At 46.8% G+C, this 17,521-nt stretch overlaps 1 protein-coding gene across 1 annotated transcript in view; it reads left to right on the top strand.

Moving 5' to 3' along the window:
• LOC110504808 (uncharacterized) overlaps positions 1-17,521 on the top strand; it is a 246,615-nt gene that overhangs the window by 188,915 nt on the left and 40,179 nt on the right. Inside the window, exons 7-10 of the mRNA XM_090219451.1 lie at positions 1,862-1,888; positions 3,754-3,780; positions 13,349-13,420; positions 14,708-14,788. Coding sequence (XP_090075577.1) covers positions 1,862-1,888; positions 3,754-3,780; positions 13,349-13,420; positions 14,708-14,788 — 207 coding nt within the window. The remainder of the gene's footprint in view (positions 1-1,861; positions 1,889-3,753; positions 3,781-13,348; positions 13,421-14,707; positions 14,789-17,521) is intronic.

Raw genomic sequence — 17,521 nt, 5'->3', positions numbered from 1 at the left:
GCCAGGGGGTGGTCTGTGTTAAAATAGCACTGCTCCATGCCAGGGGATGGTCTGTGTTAAAATAGCACTGCTCCATGCCAGGGGGTGGTCTGTGTTAAAATAGCACTGCCCCATGCCAGGGGATGGTCTGTGTTAAAATAGCACTGCTCCATGCCAGGGGATGGTCTGTGTGGAAGATTAAGTTGCTTATGTTCACATTTTTATAAAAGTCAGCAAAAAGTGTTTCTTGATTTTCCATAAGGAACTTATTTTTGTACTCTTTTGGTGCCTTCTCATTTTGTACATCCAGAGGAAACTGTATTGTAATGACCTCTGAACAGCAGAAGGGGGCTTGAAAGGCCTCTGCCTTTGGGTGGGGGAGGCTGTGAAACTCTCTTACCATTGTTGTGGGCTCAAGGGCTTTCTTTGATTTATTTTTTTATTTCACCTTTATTTAACCAGGTAGGCTAGTTGAGAACAAGTTGACACCTCTCACCTCTCACTTCACACCTCAGTGTTAATTGAGGTTGCAGTCAGGTATGTTCTGACCAAGCAACCTAAATTTAACATGCAGTCCTTATAAAGTAAAATATATATCATATTATTTTTCTTCTTGGCTTTAAAAGTAGCTTCAGACTAAACATGACTCACTCAGTTCCAGGTTGGATGGTGTTTTCAGGTTACTGTTGTTTGTTTGACAGAGCATTTACTGTATAGCTAGGAAATAGGAAACTTTGGTAGTAGGAATCCTTCCAGGTAAATGTCTCTCTCTCCTCTCTCTCTCTCTCTCTCTCTCTCTCTCTCTCTCTCTCTCTCTCTCTCTCTCTCTCTCTCTCTCTCTCTCTCTCTCTCTCTCTCTCTCTCTCTCTCTCTCTCTCTCTCTCTCTCTCTCTCTCTCTCTCTCTCTCTCTCTATACCTCTTTCTAACACACACACACACACACACACACACACACACACACACACACACACACACACACACACACAGTGAGGAGCCCAGCTCAGCCTGTCAACCTGGAGGACATTACTAGCAGATGTCCCCTACAGCTCTCCAGTGCGGTCACAGTTGTTTTCTCCAGTACCGTCCGTCACAGTGGGTTTGTGGTCGTAGTTCGGTCATGAGCCACGTTCACTGTCGCAGTGCCACTTGTCATCCGATTGTTCAGTGTGATTGAGAGGTGGGTGAGAGGATGGCCCGTAGTGAGGATTAGCTCATCTATGAGTCCACTATCCATAGGGGAACTACTCAATCAGTCAACCAGTCAAATCCTCCCCAACACACTCAGCATGACCACATAGCATTAGCTCAGTAAGAGCAGAGAATCAGTGTGCTGTGGCTGCCAACCCCTATGTTTCCATTTAGCCATAATAGCTAATGGTCTCCATACTGAACAACATAGTTCTATTTCATTACATGAAAAGTATTTCTCTGAGGGAGAGATGGAAGAATGGACGTCTTGCACTTTGAATTTGATCTCTCATTACCTCAGAAACCTCTTGACAGGACTCCCGGAGGCTTTTTACTCCATTGGCAAACGTTAGCGAAGGTTGCTAAATGTTAGCGTAGCCCTTGGGTCGTTCTAATACTTGCTCACATTCAGAGACTGAACTATTAACCTATTCCCTGTGACTTACGGCGAGGGGGATGTCTGTAAGTGACATGGCTATTGGGCAATATAATCACCTTGAGGGATTCTGTTTTATCGAAAGCCATCCACTAGCTGCTAGTAGTGAATCAAGGAGATATGAACATTAGGGTTGGAGTTAGATCATCCCAGAGTCGTCTTAATAAGTTGAAAGGTCTTGATTACACACAGATGAGAAGCGGTTTATAATAACTGATATATCCTGTCTGACCATTATATCTCTCCTCTTCCTCCAGGGACCAGCGGGACTCAAGGGAGATAAGGTGTGTTCAAATATAGAATCGTATCTCACTCCCAGCTGTACTATATTCATGCACATGGATGTATTGTGTAACTGTGAATTCCATCCTATGCACGCATTGTACACACTGACTGACAGTCAGACACACATGTTCTCAGACATCTTATATCTTACAACCCATACATTCCACGCAGAATACACAAACACCCACACACAGTTTTTCACACCTCCCCTATCCAACAGGCTATAGATTACCTGACCTATATGGACAGAGATCTTATATGAGCAGCGTCACAGGTCTCTCACTGTAACGATGTGCGCTGAGAGGCGGGTAGCAAGCTCAGGGAGTGAGTGTTTTAATAAAATAACATGATACAAAACAAGAAACACTAACAGCACACAGACATGGAACAGAAGCAATGACGCCTGGGGGAGGAACCAAAGGGAATGACAGATATAGGGATGGTAATCAGGGAGGTGATGGAGTCCAGGTGAGTCTGACGCGCAGGTGCACGTAACGATGGGGACAGTTGTGCGCCATAACGAGCATCCTGGTGACCTAGAGGCCAGAGAGGGAGCACACGTGACACTCACCTCAGGATTTTAACAGTTTTACAGTCCTGTATCTGTACTGTAGCGTAGTGCTGGTATCACATCCGTCTCTTCACTATGATGGCCAGATGTTCTCACACACTCTGTCCAGCCCAAGATGTTAGAAACAGATGGCACTGTATAGACCTGTGTGTCTCTAGCATTATGGAAGCTGTCAGGAATCGTGAATTTGCCCAAGGTGTGGAAATCCTGGATACAAGGATAAAGGAAACAAATTCTATATTTAAAGGTTTATGAAACAAAAATCCTGCAACGTACCAATCTGCCCCATTCCAAAGAGAAGACAGTCACTAAATCCTTCAGCTTTATTTTTTATTTTATATTTGACCTTTATTTCACCAGGTAGGCCAGTTGAGAACAAGTTCTCATTTACAACTGCGACCTGACCAAGATAAAGCAAAGCAGTGTGACACAAACAACAACACAGTGTTACACATGGAAAAAACAAACATACAGTCAATAATACAATAGAGAAAGTCTATATACAGTGTGTGCAAATGAGGTAGAATAAGGCAATAAATGAAATTATTACAGTATGGCAAATTAAACACTGGGGTGATAGATGTGCAGAAGATGAGTGTGCAAGTAGAGATACTGGGGAGCAAAGGAGCTAAAATAAATAACAATATGGTGATGAGGTAGTTGAATGGGCTATTTACAGATGGGCTATATACAGGTGCAGTGATCTGTGAGCTGCTCTGACAGCTATCTCTGTTCTCTCTCCAGCTGCCTCCTGGGCCCTGGTCAAAACATCAGCCAACTTAGACGTCGATCACTTTAAAGTGCCTATAGCTGAATTACAGCCATCAGCCTTATCCTCAGGAATGTCAATTAGAACGCCAAGTGATGTTTTATGGTGACCCCTATCCTCAGGGAGAGGTCACTCAGAGGCCGATACACAGGAGCAGCTGTGTTTTATTCCTGCTGATAATAAGAAATTGGGAATGACAGATGATGCTAAAGTTCCGTAAAATTGTCAGGTGTTCTGTAATCACCATAGATGGCCCTGTTGAGAAAACAAAGCCCAAAATCCCGTCAGAGCATCAGCTACCCTCAGCGCATGTCCTCTCCTCTCCCAGCTCCCATCCTAGGAGTTGATTCAGAAATCCAGATTTTCTTGGTTCGGCAATGGTTTGATTCCAAGTGGCTTTGGTTTGCAGTGTCTAGCCTACTGTAGAATCACTACTAATTGTGTAATTGCACTGCTGTCAACTGTTCTAAATTTAGAGCTAAATGTGTGTTGATGGTTGTTCTCCTCTTGTGTGTCCTCTATAGGGTGACCAAGGAGATATTGGTCCCAGGGTAAGTCCCTCTCCCACTCTTTCTTTCTCTCTCTCTCTCTCTCTCTCTCTCTCTCTCTCTCTCTCTCTCTCTCTCTCTCTCTCTCTCTCTCTCTCTCTCTCTCTCTCTCTCTCTCTCTCTCTATCTGACTATTGTGTGGGTTATGTACACAGTTACATGAACAGTATACTGTATGTATGCACCTGACCTGAGGAGACTCGCTCAACAAATGCGTTTGTTCCAATAAAGGTTATGTTCTTCCCTGATCAGATTTAACTTCCCAAACGCTATCCGTCCTCCGTCTCCGTCTGTCTCTCCCCTCCCTCTTTCTCCCTCTCCCTGCCCCACCCGTTCTCCCTCTCCCTGCAGATTAGAGTAATGGTCCATCCATCCCAAATCAGAAATCAAAGGAGAGGGTAGAGGTTAGACTGAGGGTAGAGGGTAGACTGAGGGTAAAGGGGAGACTGCAGGTCTGGGACAGGTAGCATGTCCGGCGAACAGGTTAGGGTTCATTAGCCGTAGGCAGAACAGTTGAAACTGGAACAGCAAGGCGTCATCAGGCCAGGTGGTCCTGAGGCATGGTCCTATGGCTCAGGTCCTACGAGAGAGAGAGAGAAAGAAAGAAAGAAAGAAAGAAAGAAAGAAAGAAAGAAAGAAAGAAAGAAAGAGAGAAAAAGAGAGAGAGAATTAGAGAGAGCGTACTTAAATTGACACAGGACACCTGATAAGACAGGAGAAATACTCCAGATATAACAGACTGACCCTAGCCCCCCGACACATAAACTACTGCAGCATACATACTGGAGGCTGAGACAGGAGGGGTCGGGAGACACTGTGGCCCAGTCCGATGATACCACCGGACAGGGCCAAACAGGCAGGGTATAACCCCACCCACTTTGCCAAAACACAGCCCCCACACCACTAGAGGGATATCTTCAACCACCAACTTACAGCACATTTCAGACATGGAATGCAACACACTGTGCTTCTCTCTCTCTGCATCTGGACTATGCTGTCATTGTTGCCTTTTCATGATGTGACATCATCCATCCCTGTATTTAACATCTATTTACTCATCTCCTACTTTACTCAGTGCGGGTCCATACTCTGCTACCCTGGGTATATCTGGTCATGGCCTCAGTTATATTAACAGTTTACAGTACTGTATATTTTATCGCACTATGTTAAATGAGTTTACTCTGGGTCAGGTCACAGGTTATGGATAAACATTGTCTCCTACCTACAATTTGAATGAATGCTTCTCTCTCTACTCAGCTACTGCTCTTTCTGTCACTGACTACTTTTGAGATAGGGACTAGGGTGCCATTGGGCAACCGCTGTCTCTCATTCACCTCTCTCTGTAGACCACACACTGGTGTGTGTGAATGAAGGAGATATCGCTATTCCATGTCAACAGGACAAACACAGTGGTATTTAGACAGTGCTGCTTTGCAAGGACGATATTTACTACGAGGCCAGAAACATTGAAGACATTCCTAACTTTGGTTTCCCAGCCTCTCAGCCTATCCTGCCAGAACTAGAGGTAATTGTCTGTGTGGTAATGAATCCCTTTGGCATCCTGCATTAGCTATTCCTCCAAAGGATAAATATTGTACTTGGATGCGGTGCCTCTAGCTGCGATCTGCCTGGGTAACTTTAGAGCTGAGGATCGCTTAGAAACACGAGTTTGTCCCAAACAAAAGCATCTCACTGCCTGCCACTTTGCGCCATACTGGGTGGTGATAAATCAGGTGGCAAGTTTAAGCCAATTAGAGGGAAGGGAGGATTTATCAAGATGGATGACATCACACATCACTCTGAACAGCTCGATCCTGAATGAGTGTTAAGTGGTATTCTAACTGTACATATCAGCTACTGTCTTGACCTTTGTTGCTTGTTTTAAAAGGACTTGATCATGGAATGAAGGAGACAGTAGGTCTGCACCATAGTGGACTCATCTTTGTATCATGGGCCCATTCCCCCCACCCCACCCCCAGCTCTGTCATTACTGGGTTCTGCTGCCAACAGAGTAACTGATACAATCTGTGCCTGTGCTTCTGTGCTCTCTGTCCTCATACTTCTGCCCCCTTGGAGAGGAAGAGAGGAGACACACACAACAGGAAGTAGTCATGCATCACTGTCAGTGGGACTTCCTGTCGATCTGTCATCATTAGTGCCAGTGTTGGCCCTTGAGTGAGCTCAGATCACACACACAGGATGGCACGGACATTAAAACATACTTAATAATTCACCACTCTACCACAGAAAAATGGGAAAATGGTTCAGCTTTGACTCTAGGGTGAACAAGTCACCTTTCATGAAGACAACAAACGTTGTACTTTAAAAGCCTCTCCATCTTTAAGACCAGACTTTTGAATGTTGCATCCCAACAGACCGTGCTGCAAGACAAGCCAATGGTGAGGTTTTATCCTGAGCCTTCCTCTCTCTTTCCCTCAGTTAAATCAGGGCATGGTGGGGTTTTATCCCAAGCCTTCCTCTCTCTTTCCCTCAGTTGAATCAGGGCATGGTGGGGTTTTATCCCAAGCCTTCCTCTCTCTTTCCCTCAGTTGAATCAGGGCATGGTGGGGTTTTATCCCAAACCAAGCTTTCCTCTCTCTTTCCCTCAGTTGAATCAGGGCATGGTGGGGTTTTATCCTGAGCCTTCCTCTCTCTTTCCCTCAGTTGAATCAGGGCATGGTGGGGTTTTATCCCAAGCCTTCCTCTCTCTTTCCCTTAGTTGAATCAGGGCATGGTAGGGTTTTATCCTGAGCCTTCCTCTCTCTTTCCCTCAGTTGAATCAGGGCATGGTGGGGTTTTATCCTGAGCCTTCCTCTCTCTTTCCCTCAGTTGAATCAGGGCATGGTGGGGTTTTATCCTGAGCCTTCCTCTCTCTTTCCCTCAGTTGAATCAGGGCATGGTAGGGTTTTATCCTGAGCCTTCCTCTCTCTTTCCCTCAGTTGAATCAGGGCATGGTGGGGTTTTATCCTGAGCCTTCCTCTCTCTTTCCCTCAGTTGAATCAGGGCATGGTGGGGTTTTATCCTGAGCCTTCCTCTCTCTTTCCCTCAGTTGAATCAGGGCATGGTGGGGTTTTATCCTGAGCCTTCCTCTCTCTTTCCCTCAGTTGAATCAGGGCATGGTGGGGTTTTATCCCAAGCCTTCCTCTCTCTTTCCCTCAGTTGAATCAGGGCATGGTGGGGTTTTATCCTGAGCCTTCCTCTCTCTTTCCCTCAGTTAAATCAGGGCATGGTGGGGTTTTATCCTGAGCCTTCCTCTCTCTTTCCCTCAGTTGAATCAGGGCATGGTGGGGTTTTATCCCAAGCCTTCCTCTCTCTTTCCCTCAGTTGAATCAGGGCATGGTGGGGTTTTATCCTGAGCCTTCCTCTCTCTTTCCCTCAGTTGAATCAGGGCATGGTGGGGTTTTATCCCAAGCCTTCCTCTCTCTTTCCCTCAGTTGAATCAGGGCATGGTGGGGTTTTATCCTGAGCCTTCCTCTCTCTTTCCCTCAGTTGAATCAGGGCATGGTGGGGTTTTATCCCAAGCCTTCCTCTCTCTTTCCCTCAGTTGAATCAGGGCATGGTGGGGTTTTATCCCAAGCCTTCCTCTCTCTTTCCCTCAGTTGAATCAGGGCATGGTGGGGTTTTATCCTGAGCCTTCCTCTCTCTTTCCCTCAGTTGAATCAGGGCATGGTGGGGTTTTATCCTGAGCCTTCCTCTCTCTTTCCCTCAGTTGAATCAGGGCATGGTGGGGTTTTATCCTGAGTCTTCCTCTCTCTTTCCCTCAGTTGAATCAGGGCATGGTGGGGTTTTATCCTGAGCCTTCCTCTCTCTTTCCCTCAGTTGAATCAGGGCATGGTGGGGTTTTATCCCAAGCCTTCCTCTCTCTTTCCCTTAGTTGAATCAGGGCATGGTGGGGTTTTATCCTGAGCCTTCCTCTCTCTTTCCCTCAGTTGAATCAGGGCATGGTGGGGTTTTATCCTGAGCCTTCCTCTCTCTTTCCCTCAGTTGAATCAGGGCATGGTGGGGTTTTATCCTGAGCCTTCCTCTCTCTTTCCCTCAGTTGAATCAGGGCATGGTGGGGTTTTATCCTGAGCCTTCCTCTCTCTTTCCCTCAGTTGAATCAGGGCATGGTGGGGTTTTATCCTGAGCCTTCCTCTCTCTTTCCCTTAGTTGAATCAGGGCATGGTGGGGTTTTATCCCAAGCCAAGCTTTCATCTCTCTTTCCCTCAGTGGTAGAACCACGGCACCGCAGCCCGCTAACAGAAACCTCATGACCAGACTGGCATATCTCTCTTGCTCTCTTTCTCGCTCTCCCTCGCTCACTCTCTCTCTCTTTCTCTCTTTTTCCCTCTCTCTGTTCATCTCCCTTTCTCTCTCTCCCTCTTTCTCTCTCTCTTTCTCCCCCTCTCGCTCTTTGTTCATCTCCCTCTCTCTCTCTCTCTCTCTCTCTCTCTCTCTCTCTCTCTCCTTCTCTCCTTTTCTCCCTCTCCCACCACCTCTCTTCCATCCCTCTCTCCCATCCATATGTTTTGTGAGGGAGGGAAGTCAACCGTAACTGGTCTAAGGTATGAGACACCATGTTCTGTTCAGCTCGTGAGGATGTTCTGTTCAGCTCGTGAGGATGTTCTGTTCAGCTCGTGAGGATGTTCTGTTCAGCTCGTGAGGAAATTATCACAATTACTGTCTGTTGGGCTTGACCAAACACAGCTTCAAAACAGAGCCTCCAAACACAGCCTCCTTTGTTCCACATTGTTTTAGAGAAAAAGCGAGAGAGGCGGTGTATTTAAAGAGACAATATTATGAAGAACGGGACATATACATTTGTGGATTTTGCTATTTCAGCCACACCCAACAGGTGTATAAAATCGAGCACATGTCAACTGTAAGTGTTGTTATTGTGAAGTGGAAAGGTTGAGGAGCAACAACGACTCAGCCGTAAAGTGATAGGCCACACAAGCGCACAGAACGGGACTGCCAAGTGCTGAAGCGCGTAGCGCGTAAAAATCGTCTGTCCTCGGTTGCAACACTCACTACAGAGTTCCAAACTGCCTCTGGAAGCAACATCAGCACAATAACTGTTCATCGGGAGCTTCATGAAATGGGTTTCCATGGACGAGCAGAGGCACACAAGCCTAAGATCACTATGTGCAATGCCAAGCGTCGGCTGGAATGGTGTAAAGCTTGCCCCCATTGGACTAACGCTCCACCATCTGGCAGTCTGACGGACGAATCTGGGTTTGGCGTATGCCAGGAGAACGCTACCTGCCGAATGCATAGTGCCAACTTTAAGTTTGCTGGAGAAGGAATAATGGTCTGGGGCTGATTCTGTGCTTCCAACTTTGTGGCAACAGTCTGGGGAAGCCCTTTCTGGGTTTCAGCATGACAATGCCCCCGTGCACAAAGTGAGGTCCATACAAAAATGTTTTGTCGAGATCGGTGTGGAAGAACTTAACTGACCTGCACACAGTCCTGACCTCAACCCCATCGAACACCTGTGGGATGAATTGGAACGCCGACTGCGAGCCAGGCCTAATTGCCCAACATCAGTGACCAACCTCGCAAATGCTCTTGTGGCTGATTGGAAGCAAGTCCTGGCAGCAATGTTCCAGCATCTAGTGGAAAGCCTTCCCAGAAGAGTGGAGGCTGTCATAGCAGCAAAGGGGGGAAGAACTCCATGTTAATGCCCATGATTTTGAAATGAGATGTTCGACAAGCAGGTGTCCACATACCTTTGGTCATGTAGTGTAGGTACAGACTGGGTCACATAAAGATATGGTTTTCCTGGACAGTGAAAGGATAGATTAAAGAAGTCCCATTCACGACAATACATTATTTATAGTTTATAATGGTACTATATGAGTTAATGAATTAATATATGTTAGATTTTCATGTCTGTTAGCGACCCAACCTTTACGGTATTCATTAGCACATTGTTAAAGAAATATCCATTCTTGACCATATGTTTACTGATTACTATGCAATGGACTCTACCACTACTGCATGTATCACTGGGGATGAGGAGATATCAGTACAGGTAGTATATAGATCCATCTTACTGCATTTCAACATTATAGTTACCCATGTGGCTAATGGACTGTCACACACCTGTTGTACATTTACCATTGGTAGCTAGCCTCCATTTGAGGTCTGTAACCTTGATAGCTATCTGCTACTTGAGGTCTGCAACCTTGGTAGCTACTGGCTACTTGAGGTCTGCAACCTTGGTAGCTAGCTGTTACTTGAGGTCTACAACCTTGGTAGCTAGCTGTTACTTGAGGTCTGTAACCTTGATAGCAATCTGTTACTTGAGGTCTGCAACCTTGTTGGCTAGCTGTTACTTCAGGTCTGCAGCCTTGATAGCTAGCTGTTACTTGACGTCTGCAACCTTGGTAGCTATCTTCTGCTTTATGCCTGCAATCTTGTTAGTTATCTGTTACTTGAGGTCTGCAACCTTGGTAGTTTGCTGCTACTTCAGGTCTACAACCTTGGTAGCTAACTTCTACTTGAGTTCTGCAGCCTTGATAGCTAGCTGCTACTTCAGGTCTGCAACCTTGATAGCTATCTTCTGCTTGAGGTCTGCAATCTTGTTAGTTAGCTATTACTTGAGGTCTGCAACCTTGTTAGCTAGCTGTTACTTCAGGTCTACAACCTTGGTAGCTAGCTGCTACTTGAGTTCTGCAGCCTTGATAGCTAGCTGTTACTTCAGGTCTGCAACCTTGTTAGGTGCATATACAGTAGCTACATGGTGCGCCACCTTTCCTCCAACAGGTGACTCACCCTTCTCTGTGTTACCCCCCTCCTCTCCTCCCCACTCCTCCCCTCCCCTCACCTCCCTCCTTTCCTCCCGCCTCTCCTTTCCACTCCTCTTCTCCCCTCCCCTCTCCTCTCCCCCTCCTCTCCTCTCCCTCCTCCACTCATCCCTTCTCTCCTCTCCTCTCCTCCTCCCTCTCTCCTCCCCTCTGCTCCCCATCTCCTCTACCCCATCCACCTCTCTCCTCCCTCCTCTCCTCCCCCCTCTCGTCCCCCAGGGCCCTCCTCCCCACAACTCATACGCTGGTCTGCACAGTAATCAGATCCTCACCGTCAAGGTTTGTCCCTCCGTAGCTCTGGTCTCCCAGCAGTCCTCTGTCTCTCATGCTCTGCTGACCTTCCTGTCTCTCTCCACTGGACTACAGCTGCTGGGTCACCTCTGACCTCTCAACCCTGACCTCTTACTTGGAACTTCACTCTGTCCTCAGCACCATTCTGTCTCTCCTGGAGAATGGAAGGAAGCTGCAGCCTGTAATCTGTCCCTGACTGATTACATCACTGATTTATTTTATTTTTTTCTCTGTTTTTCTTTCCCTCTATCTCTCTGTCTCTCTGTCTCGTTCTCTTTCAATACTCTGCTCTGCACCCTCTCTGTGGTCTATTCCCTCTCTTCCTTCTCTTCCCTCTCATCCTTCTCATCCTGCTCTTCCCTCTCTTCCTTCTCTACCCTCTCTTCCTTCTCTTCCTTATCTTCCCTCTCTTCCTTCTCTTCCTTATCTTCCCTCTCTTCCTTCTCTTCCCTCTCTTACTTCTCTTCCCTCTCTTCCTTCTCTACCCTCTCTTCCTTCTCTTCCTTCTCTTCCTTCTCTTCCCTCTCTTCCCTCTCTTCCCTCTCTTCCCTCTCTTACTTCTCTTCCTTATATTCCCTCTCTTCCTTCTCTTCCCTCTCTTACTTCTCTTCCCTCTCTTCCCTCTCTTACTTCTCTTCCTTATCTTCCCTCTCTTCCTTATCTTCCCTCTCTTCCTTCTCTTCCCTCTCTTCCCTCTCTTACTTCTCTTCCTTATCTTCCCTCTCTTCCTTCTCTTCCCTCTCTTACTTCTCTTCCCTCTCTTCCCTCTCTTACTTCTCTTCCTTATCTTCCCTCTCTTCCTTATCTTCCCTCTCTTCCTTCTCTTCCCTCTCTTCCCTCTCTTACTTCTCTTCCTTATCTTCCCTCTCTTCCTTCTCTTCCCTCTCTTCCTTCTCTTCCCTCTCTTCCCTCTTTTCCTTCTCTTCCCTCTCTTCCTTCTCTTTCATCTTCCCTCTCTTCATTCTCTTCCCTCTCTTCCTTATCTTCCCTCTCTTCCCTATCTTCCCTCTCTTCCCTCTCTTAATTCTCTTCCTTCTCTTCCCTCTCTTCCTTCTCTTCCCTCTTTTCCTTCTCTTTCATCTTCCCTCTCTTAATTATCTTCCTTCTCTTCCCTCTTTTCCTTCTTTCATCTTCCCTCTCTTCATTCTCTTCCCTCTTTTCCTTCTCTTCCCTCTCTTCCTTCTCCTCCCTCTCTTCCCTCTCTTACTTCTCTTTCCTCTCATCCTTCTCTTCCCTCTCATCATTCTCTTCCCTCTTTTCCTTCTCTTCCCTCTCTTCCTTCTCCTCCCTCTCTTCCCTCTCTTACTTCTCTTTCCTCTCATCCTTCTTTTCCTTCTCTTCCTTCTTTTCCTTCTCTTCCCTCTCTTCCTTCTCTTCCCTCTCTTACTTCTCTTCCCTCTCTTCCTTATCTTCCCTCTCTTCCTTATCTTCCCTCTCTTCCTTCTCTTCCCTCTCTTCCCTCTCTTACTTCTCTTCCCTCTCTTCCCTCTCTTCCTTCTCTTCCCTCTCTTCCCTCTCTTCCCTCTCTTACTTCTCTTCCCTCTCTTCCCTCTCTTACTTCTCTTCCCTCTCTTACTTCTCTTTCCTCTCATCCTTCTTTTCCTTCTCTTCCCTCTCTTCCTTCTTTTCCTTCTCTTCCCTCTCTTCCCTCTCTTCCTTCACTTCCCTCTCTTCCTTCTCTTCCCTCTCTTCCTTCTCTTCCCTCTCTTCCCTCTCTTACTTCTCTTCCCTCTCATCCTTCTCTTCCCTCTCTTCCTTCTCTTCCCTCTCTTCCCTCTCTTACTTCTCTTCCCTCTCATCCTTCTTTTCCTTATTTTCCCTCTCTTACTTCTCTTCTTTCTCTTCCCTCTCTTCCTTCTCTTCCCTCTCTTCCTTCTCTTCCCTCTCTTCCCTCTCTTACTTCTCTTCCCTCTCATCCTTCTCTTCCCTCTCTTCCTTCTCTTCCCTCTCATCCTTCTCTTCCCTCTCTTCCTTCTCTTCCCTCTCTTCCCTCTCTTACTTCTCTTCCCTCTCATCCTTCTTTTCCTTATTTTCCCTCTCTTACTTCTCTTCTTTCTCTTCCCTCTCTTCCTTCTCTTCCCTCTCTTCCTTCTTTTCCCTCTCTTCCTTCTCTTCCCTCTCTTCCTTATCTTACCTCTCCTCCTTCTCTTCCCTCTCTTCCCTCTCTTCCCTCTTTTCCCTCTCTTACTTCTCTTCTTTCTCTTCCCTCTCTTCCTTATCTTCCCTCTCTTCCTTCTCTTCCCTCTCTTCCTTCTCTTCCCTCTCTTCCTTCTCTTCCCTCTCTTCCTTCTCTTCCCTCTCTTCCTTCTCTTCCCTCTCTTCCTTCTCTTCCCTCTCTTCCTTCTCTTCCCTCTCTTCCTTCTCTTACCTCTCCTCCTTCTCTTCCCTATCTTCCTTATCTTCCTTATCTTACTTCTCTTCCTTCTCTTTCCTCTCTTCCCTCTCTTCCTTTTCTCTCTCTTTCCCTATTGTCATCTGTTCTCCTGCTTCAGATGGTCTTTCCCCGCTATGACCATGGCTTTATGTCTGGTGACCAGTCCAACTTCCAGAGACGCTTAATAAAGGTACACCTCCACTAAGGCATGTGTGGACCTCTAACCAGCTCTAACACTTTCACTGCTGGTTGATCTCTCATTCACTGCTTGATATCGCTCACCCTTTTCTTCATTATCTCTCTCTCTCTGTTGCTTCCTCACACTTCCCCAGCTCTCTGCTGCTGTCTCAGTTCATCCATCTCTTCATGCACACATTATTGGATGTTTGTTTCAGGATGTGCTGTGTTTGTTTTTATATGTGTGTGTGCTTGTGTTTTCCTATGATGCCTGTTTTGAAACATGGCAAACCAGTAGAAACCCTCTCTGAGGAGAACTGCAGGGTCACATGTTAGAGAGGCTTCAGGAATGTGTGCTTTTCATTACATTGGGAATAGAACAGCTTTGTTGGTGGAGCTATGCTAATTATCTACACAGGGAAACAGGCCTAGAGTCTGATGGGTGAAGACCTGGAGAGTATCAGTCTAAATGAAAAGGCCCTTCTCTCACATCTCACCACAACACACAGGATCAGACCATCACATTCAGTATGTCTGTGAGGCAGAATGCTGGGAATATCCATGTGAATACCATGAGAAGACTGGTTAAAACAATGGATCCAGTTAAACAAGAACAGAGCAGGGATACACGAGCATGATGAGGGTCGACTTTAGGCATTGGATTACTTGACCACAGTCTGAAAATACTGCTGTGGATTTTCCTTAGTGGGATTGTGCTAATTTTGTTAAGGGAAGTTAAAAAGTACCAAGGAGGGAAGTTTTTGCCAGTAGATTGTATTTCAACAACCTTTCATGCGAGGTGGTTCATTTTGGCTAGATAACTGCAGGAAGAAATGAAACACTTAATTTAACAGTTCAGTTTATGTTGTATTTAATACTTAGTTAACACATCTCGTGCCTGGGAGAGTTTGTGTGTGTGTGTGTGTGTGTGTGTGTGTGTGTGTGTGTGTGTGTGTGTGTGTGTGTGTGTGTGTGTGTGTGTGTGTGTGTGTGTGTGTGTGTGTGTGTGTGTGTGTGTGTGTGTGTGTATAGGTGTGTGTATAGGTGTGTGTATAGGTGTGTGTATAGGTGTGTATTAGTTTTGGTGTGTGTGTGCGTGCGTGCGCGCGCGCGTGTGTGTGTGTGTGTGTGTGTGTGTGTGTGTGTGTGTGTGTGTGTGTGTGTGTGTGTGTGTGTGTGTGTGTGTGCGCGTGTGTTTGTTTGTCATATGGTAAATATTGTCATTTTCTCCATATTTGTTGGTTTGTCGCCATCTTTCGCTCATTCCTCTCTCTTATCCCTCTGATATGTCGTTCTGCAGGGTGACCAAGGGTCTCCTGGCCCCAGAGGCCCTCCTGGAAATACGGGAAAAGACGGGCCCCGTGGCCCGGCTGGAGAACAGGTAACATTACCTTACACACAAATATCACACACACCTACAGGTAAAGTTGGAATATACACATACCCCCACGTATGCGCACAATGGATTCACATACACCCACATACACCACATACACCCATATACACCACATACACCCACATACACCCACATACCCCCACGTGTACCTACAATGGATTCACATATTCCTACATAAACGCATAACTTTCCATTGTCTTTATGGTTCTCTCCTCCCTCTCCTCGGTTTCTCCTTCTATTTACCATCACTGTGTTCTCTCTTAGTTCCAGCTGATGATGGAGAACTAGGTTAACACCATTCGTTTCTGGTCACTCCAACACCTTAGTCATCAATAGCTGTGTCGACCACAACCGTGTTGACCATAGGGGTGTGACAGTGATGGAGAGTGATGGGGGAGGGTCTACTCTGAGTGCAGGGACCCCACGTTGACTGAAGCCTACTGTGCTGCCAGTGAGCTGCGGTTTACCTAAAACAGCCCAAAATAGGCCTCTTCTGGTTTCTGTAAGAGAAGGCCACAATGTCATCCAGCTAGTCTTAGTCTCTCCCAGCCTTCCATACTCCCCCCCCCCAAGCCTCCCCTACCCCAGCCCTGTCACTCTGTGCTCATGTAACAGATATGGCACTCTCTCTGGGTTCACCAACAGTTTCCCTGCCTCGCCAAACAATAGCTCTTTCGCCTTAGGCCGTCACTGTTTCACTGTTTTAACTTTAACCCAGCCTGGGTTTGATTAATCTAGAACAACAGGCATAAACTGTGGTTGGAGGGCAGGAGGGCTTAAGGGTAAGTTGTTTTTATCCAAGATCAACACTGTTACCCATATTGGCAGTTGGCATGGTGTCGAAGCTGGTCTTAAATGAAAAATGTCAGTAAGAGAGGGCATTTATTTAACCTAGTCCTTATTCAATGTACTTTCTGAATTCATTAAAGGAGTTGCAGAACGCAAATCAGCAAAACAAAGCAGGGGGTAGCCCTGTCCATGTTGAAGTCAGACGTGTGAGAAACACAGTGAAGAAGGAGTGCTGTGTTCCCTGAGTCAATGTGCTATCTCTCTCTCTCTCTCTTTCCATCTCTCTCTCGCTCTCTCTCTAATGAGGAGGGTTTAAGATCAGAGGGCCAGGGACCATGTCATGAGATTACATAATAAGGGGAGGATGGTAAAGGTGAGAGGCCAGAAGACTTGGGAAACGGTTTTCCCAGTGGCATCGAAGGGCAACAGACTGGAGAGGAGAGGAGAATAGTTATTGTTGATTCAGAAACTATTAGACAATAGGGTCCAAAGGTGAAGAGAGAGGGGAGAGTGTGTGTGGTGGTCTGTGTACGTGCGTGTACCTATACGTTTAGAGAGAGAGGAAGGAAGCCACATGGAACACATCCCTGTTCTCAAGTAGGCATTGGAGAAGATGGGAAATATGAGGAGAGAGTTAGTTAGTTCGAGTAACCTCACATTCTTGTATTTATTACAGTAGAGCAGTAAGTGTTGGAAGTAGAAAAACAGAGAACAGACCTGAGAGACCTGAGAGACCTGAGAGAGCTGAGAGAGCTGAGAGAGCTGAGAGACCTGAGAGAGCTGAGAGAACTGAGAGACCTGAGAGACCTGAGAGAGCTGAGAGACCTGAGAGACCTGAGAGAGCTGAGAGAACTGAGAGACCTGAGAGACCTGAGAGACCTGAGAGACCTGAGATCTTAAGAGACCTGACTGTCTGTCTGTCTGAGGGGCTGCTTACACAACATCCCCAAAGCCAACTCTCCTGACCTGGCCTCTCCATGGAGGACTTCAACACCTGGTTCTCTCTTGTCCTGCCTCTCCATGGAGGCCTTCAACACACCTGGTTCTCTCTTGTCCTGCCTCTCTATGGAGGACTTCAACACACCTGGTTCTCTCTTGTCCTGCCTCTCTATGAAGGACTTCAACACACCTGGTTCTCTCTTGTCCTGCCTCTCTATGGAGGACTTCAACACACCTGGTTCTCTCTTGTCCTGCCTCTCTATGGAGGACTTCAACACACCTGGTTCTCTCTTGTCCTGCCTCTCTATGAAGGACTTCAACACACCTGGTTCTCTCTTGTCCTGCCTCTCTATGGAGGACTTCAACACACCTGGTTCTCTCTTGTCCTGCCTCTCTATGGAGGACTTCAACACACCTGGTTCTCTCTTGTCCTGCCTCTCTATGAAGGACTTCAACACACCTGGTTCTCTCTTGTCCTGCCCCTCTATGGAGGACTTCAACACACCTGGTTCTCTCTTGTCCTGCCCCTCTATGGAGGACTTCAACACACCTGGTTCTCTCTTGTCCTGCCCCTCTATGGAGGACTTCAACACACCTGGTTCTCTCTTGTCCTGCCTCTCTATGGAGGACTTCAACACACCTGGTTCTTTCTTGTCCTGCCTCTCTATGAAGGACTTCAACACACCTGGTTCTCTCTTGTCCTGCCTCCCCATGGAGGACTTCAACACACCTGGTTCTCTCTTGTCCTGCCTCTCCATGGAGGACTTCAACACACCTGGTTCTCTCTTGTCCTGCCCCTCTATGGAGGACTTCAACACACCTGGTTCTCTCTTGTCCTGCCTCTCTATGGAGGACTTCAACACACCTGGTTCTCTCTTGTCCTGCCTCTCCATGGAGGACTTCAACACACCTGGTTCTCTCTTGTCCTGCCTCTCTATGGAGGACTTCAACACACCTGGTTCTCTCTTGTCCTGCCTCTCTATGGAGGAC

This window comes from Oncorhynchus mykiss, chromosome 25 (genome assembly GCF_057628025.1).
Source record: "Oncorhynchus mykiss isolate SJ-2025 chromosome 25, ASM5762802v1, whole genome shotgun sequence".
Taxonomy (NCBI): domain Eukaryota; kingdom Metazoa; phylum Chordata; class Actinopteri; order Salmoniformes; family Salmonidae; genus Oncorhynchus; species Oncorhynchus mykiss.
The sequence above is the reverse complement of the archived record's forward strand: the minus strand, read 5'-3'. Positions and strand labels throughout refer to the sequence as shown.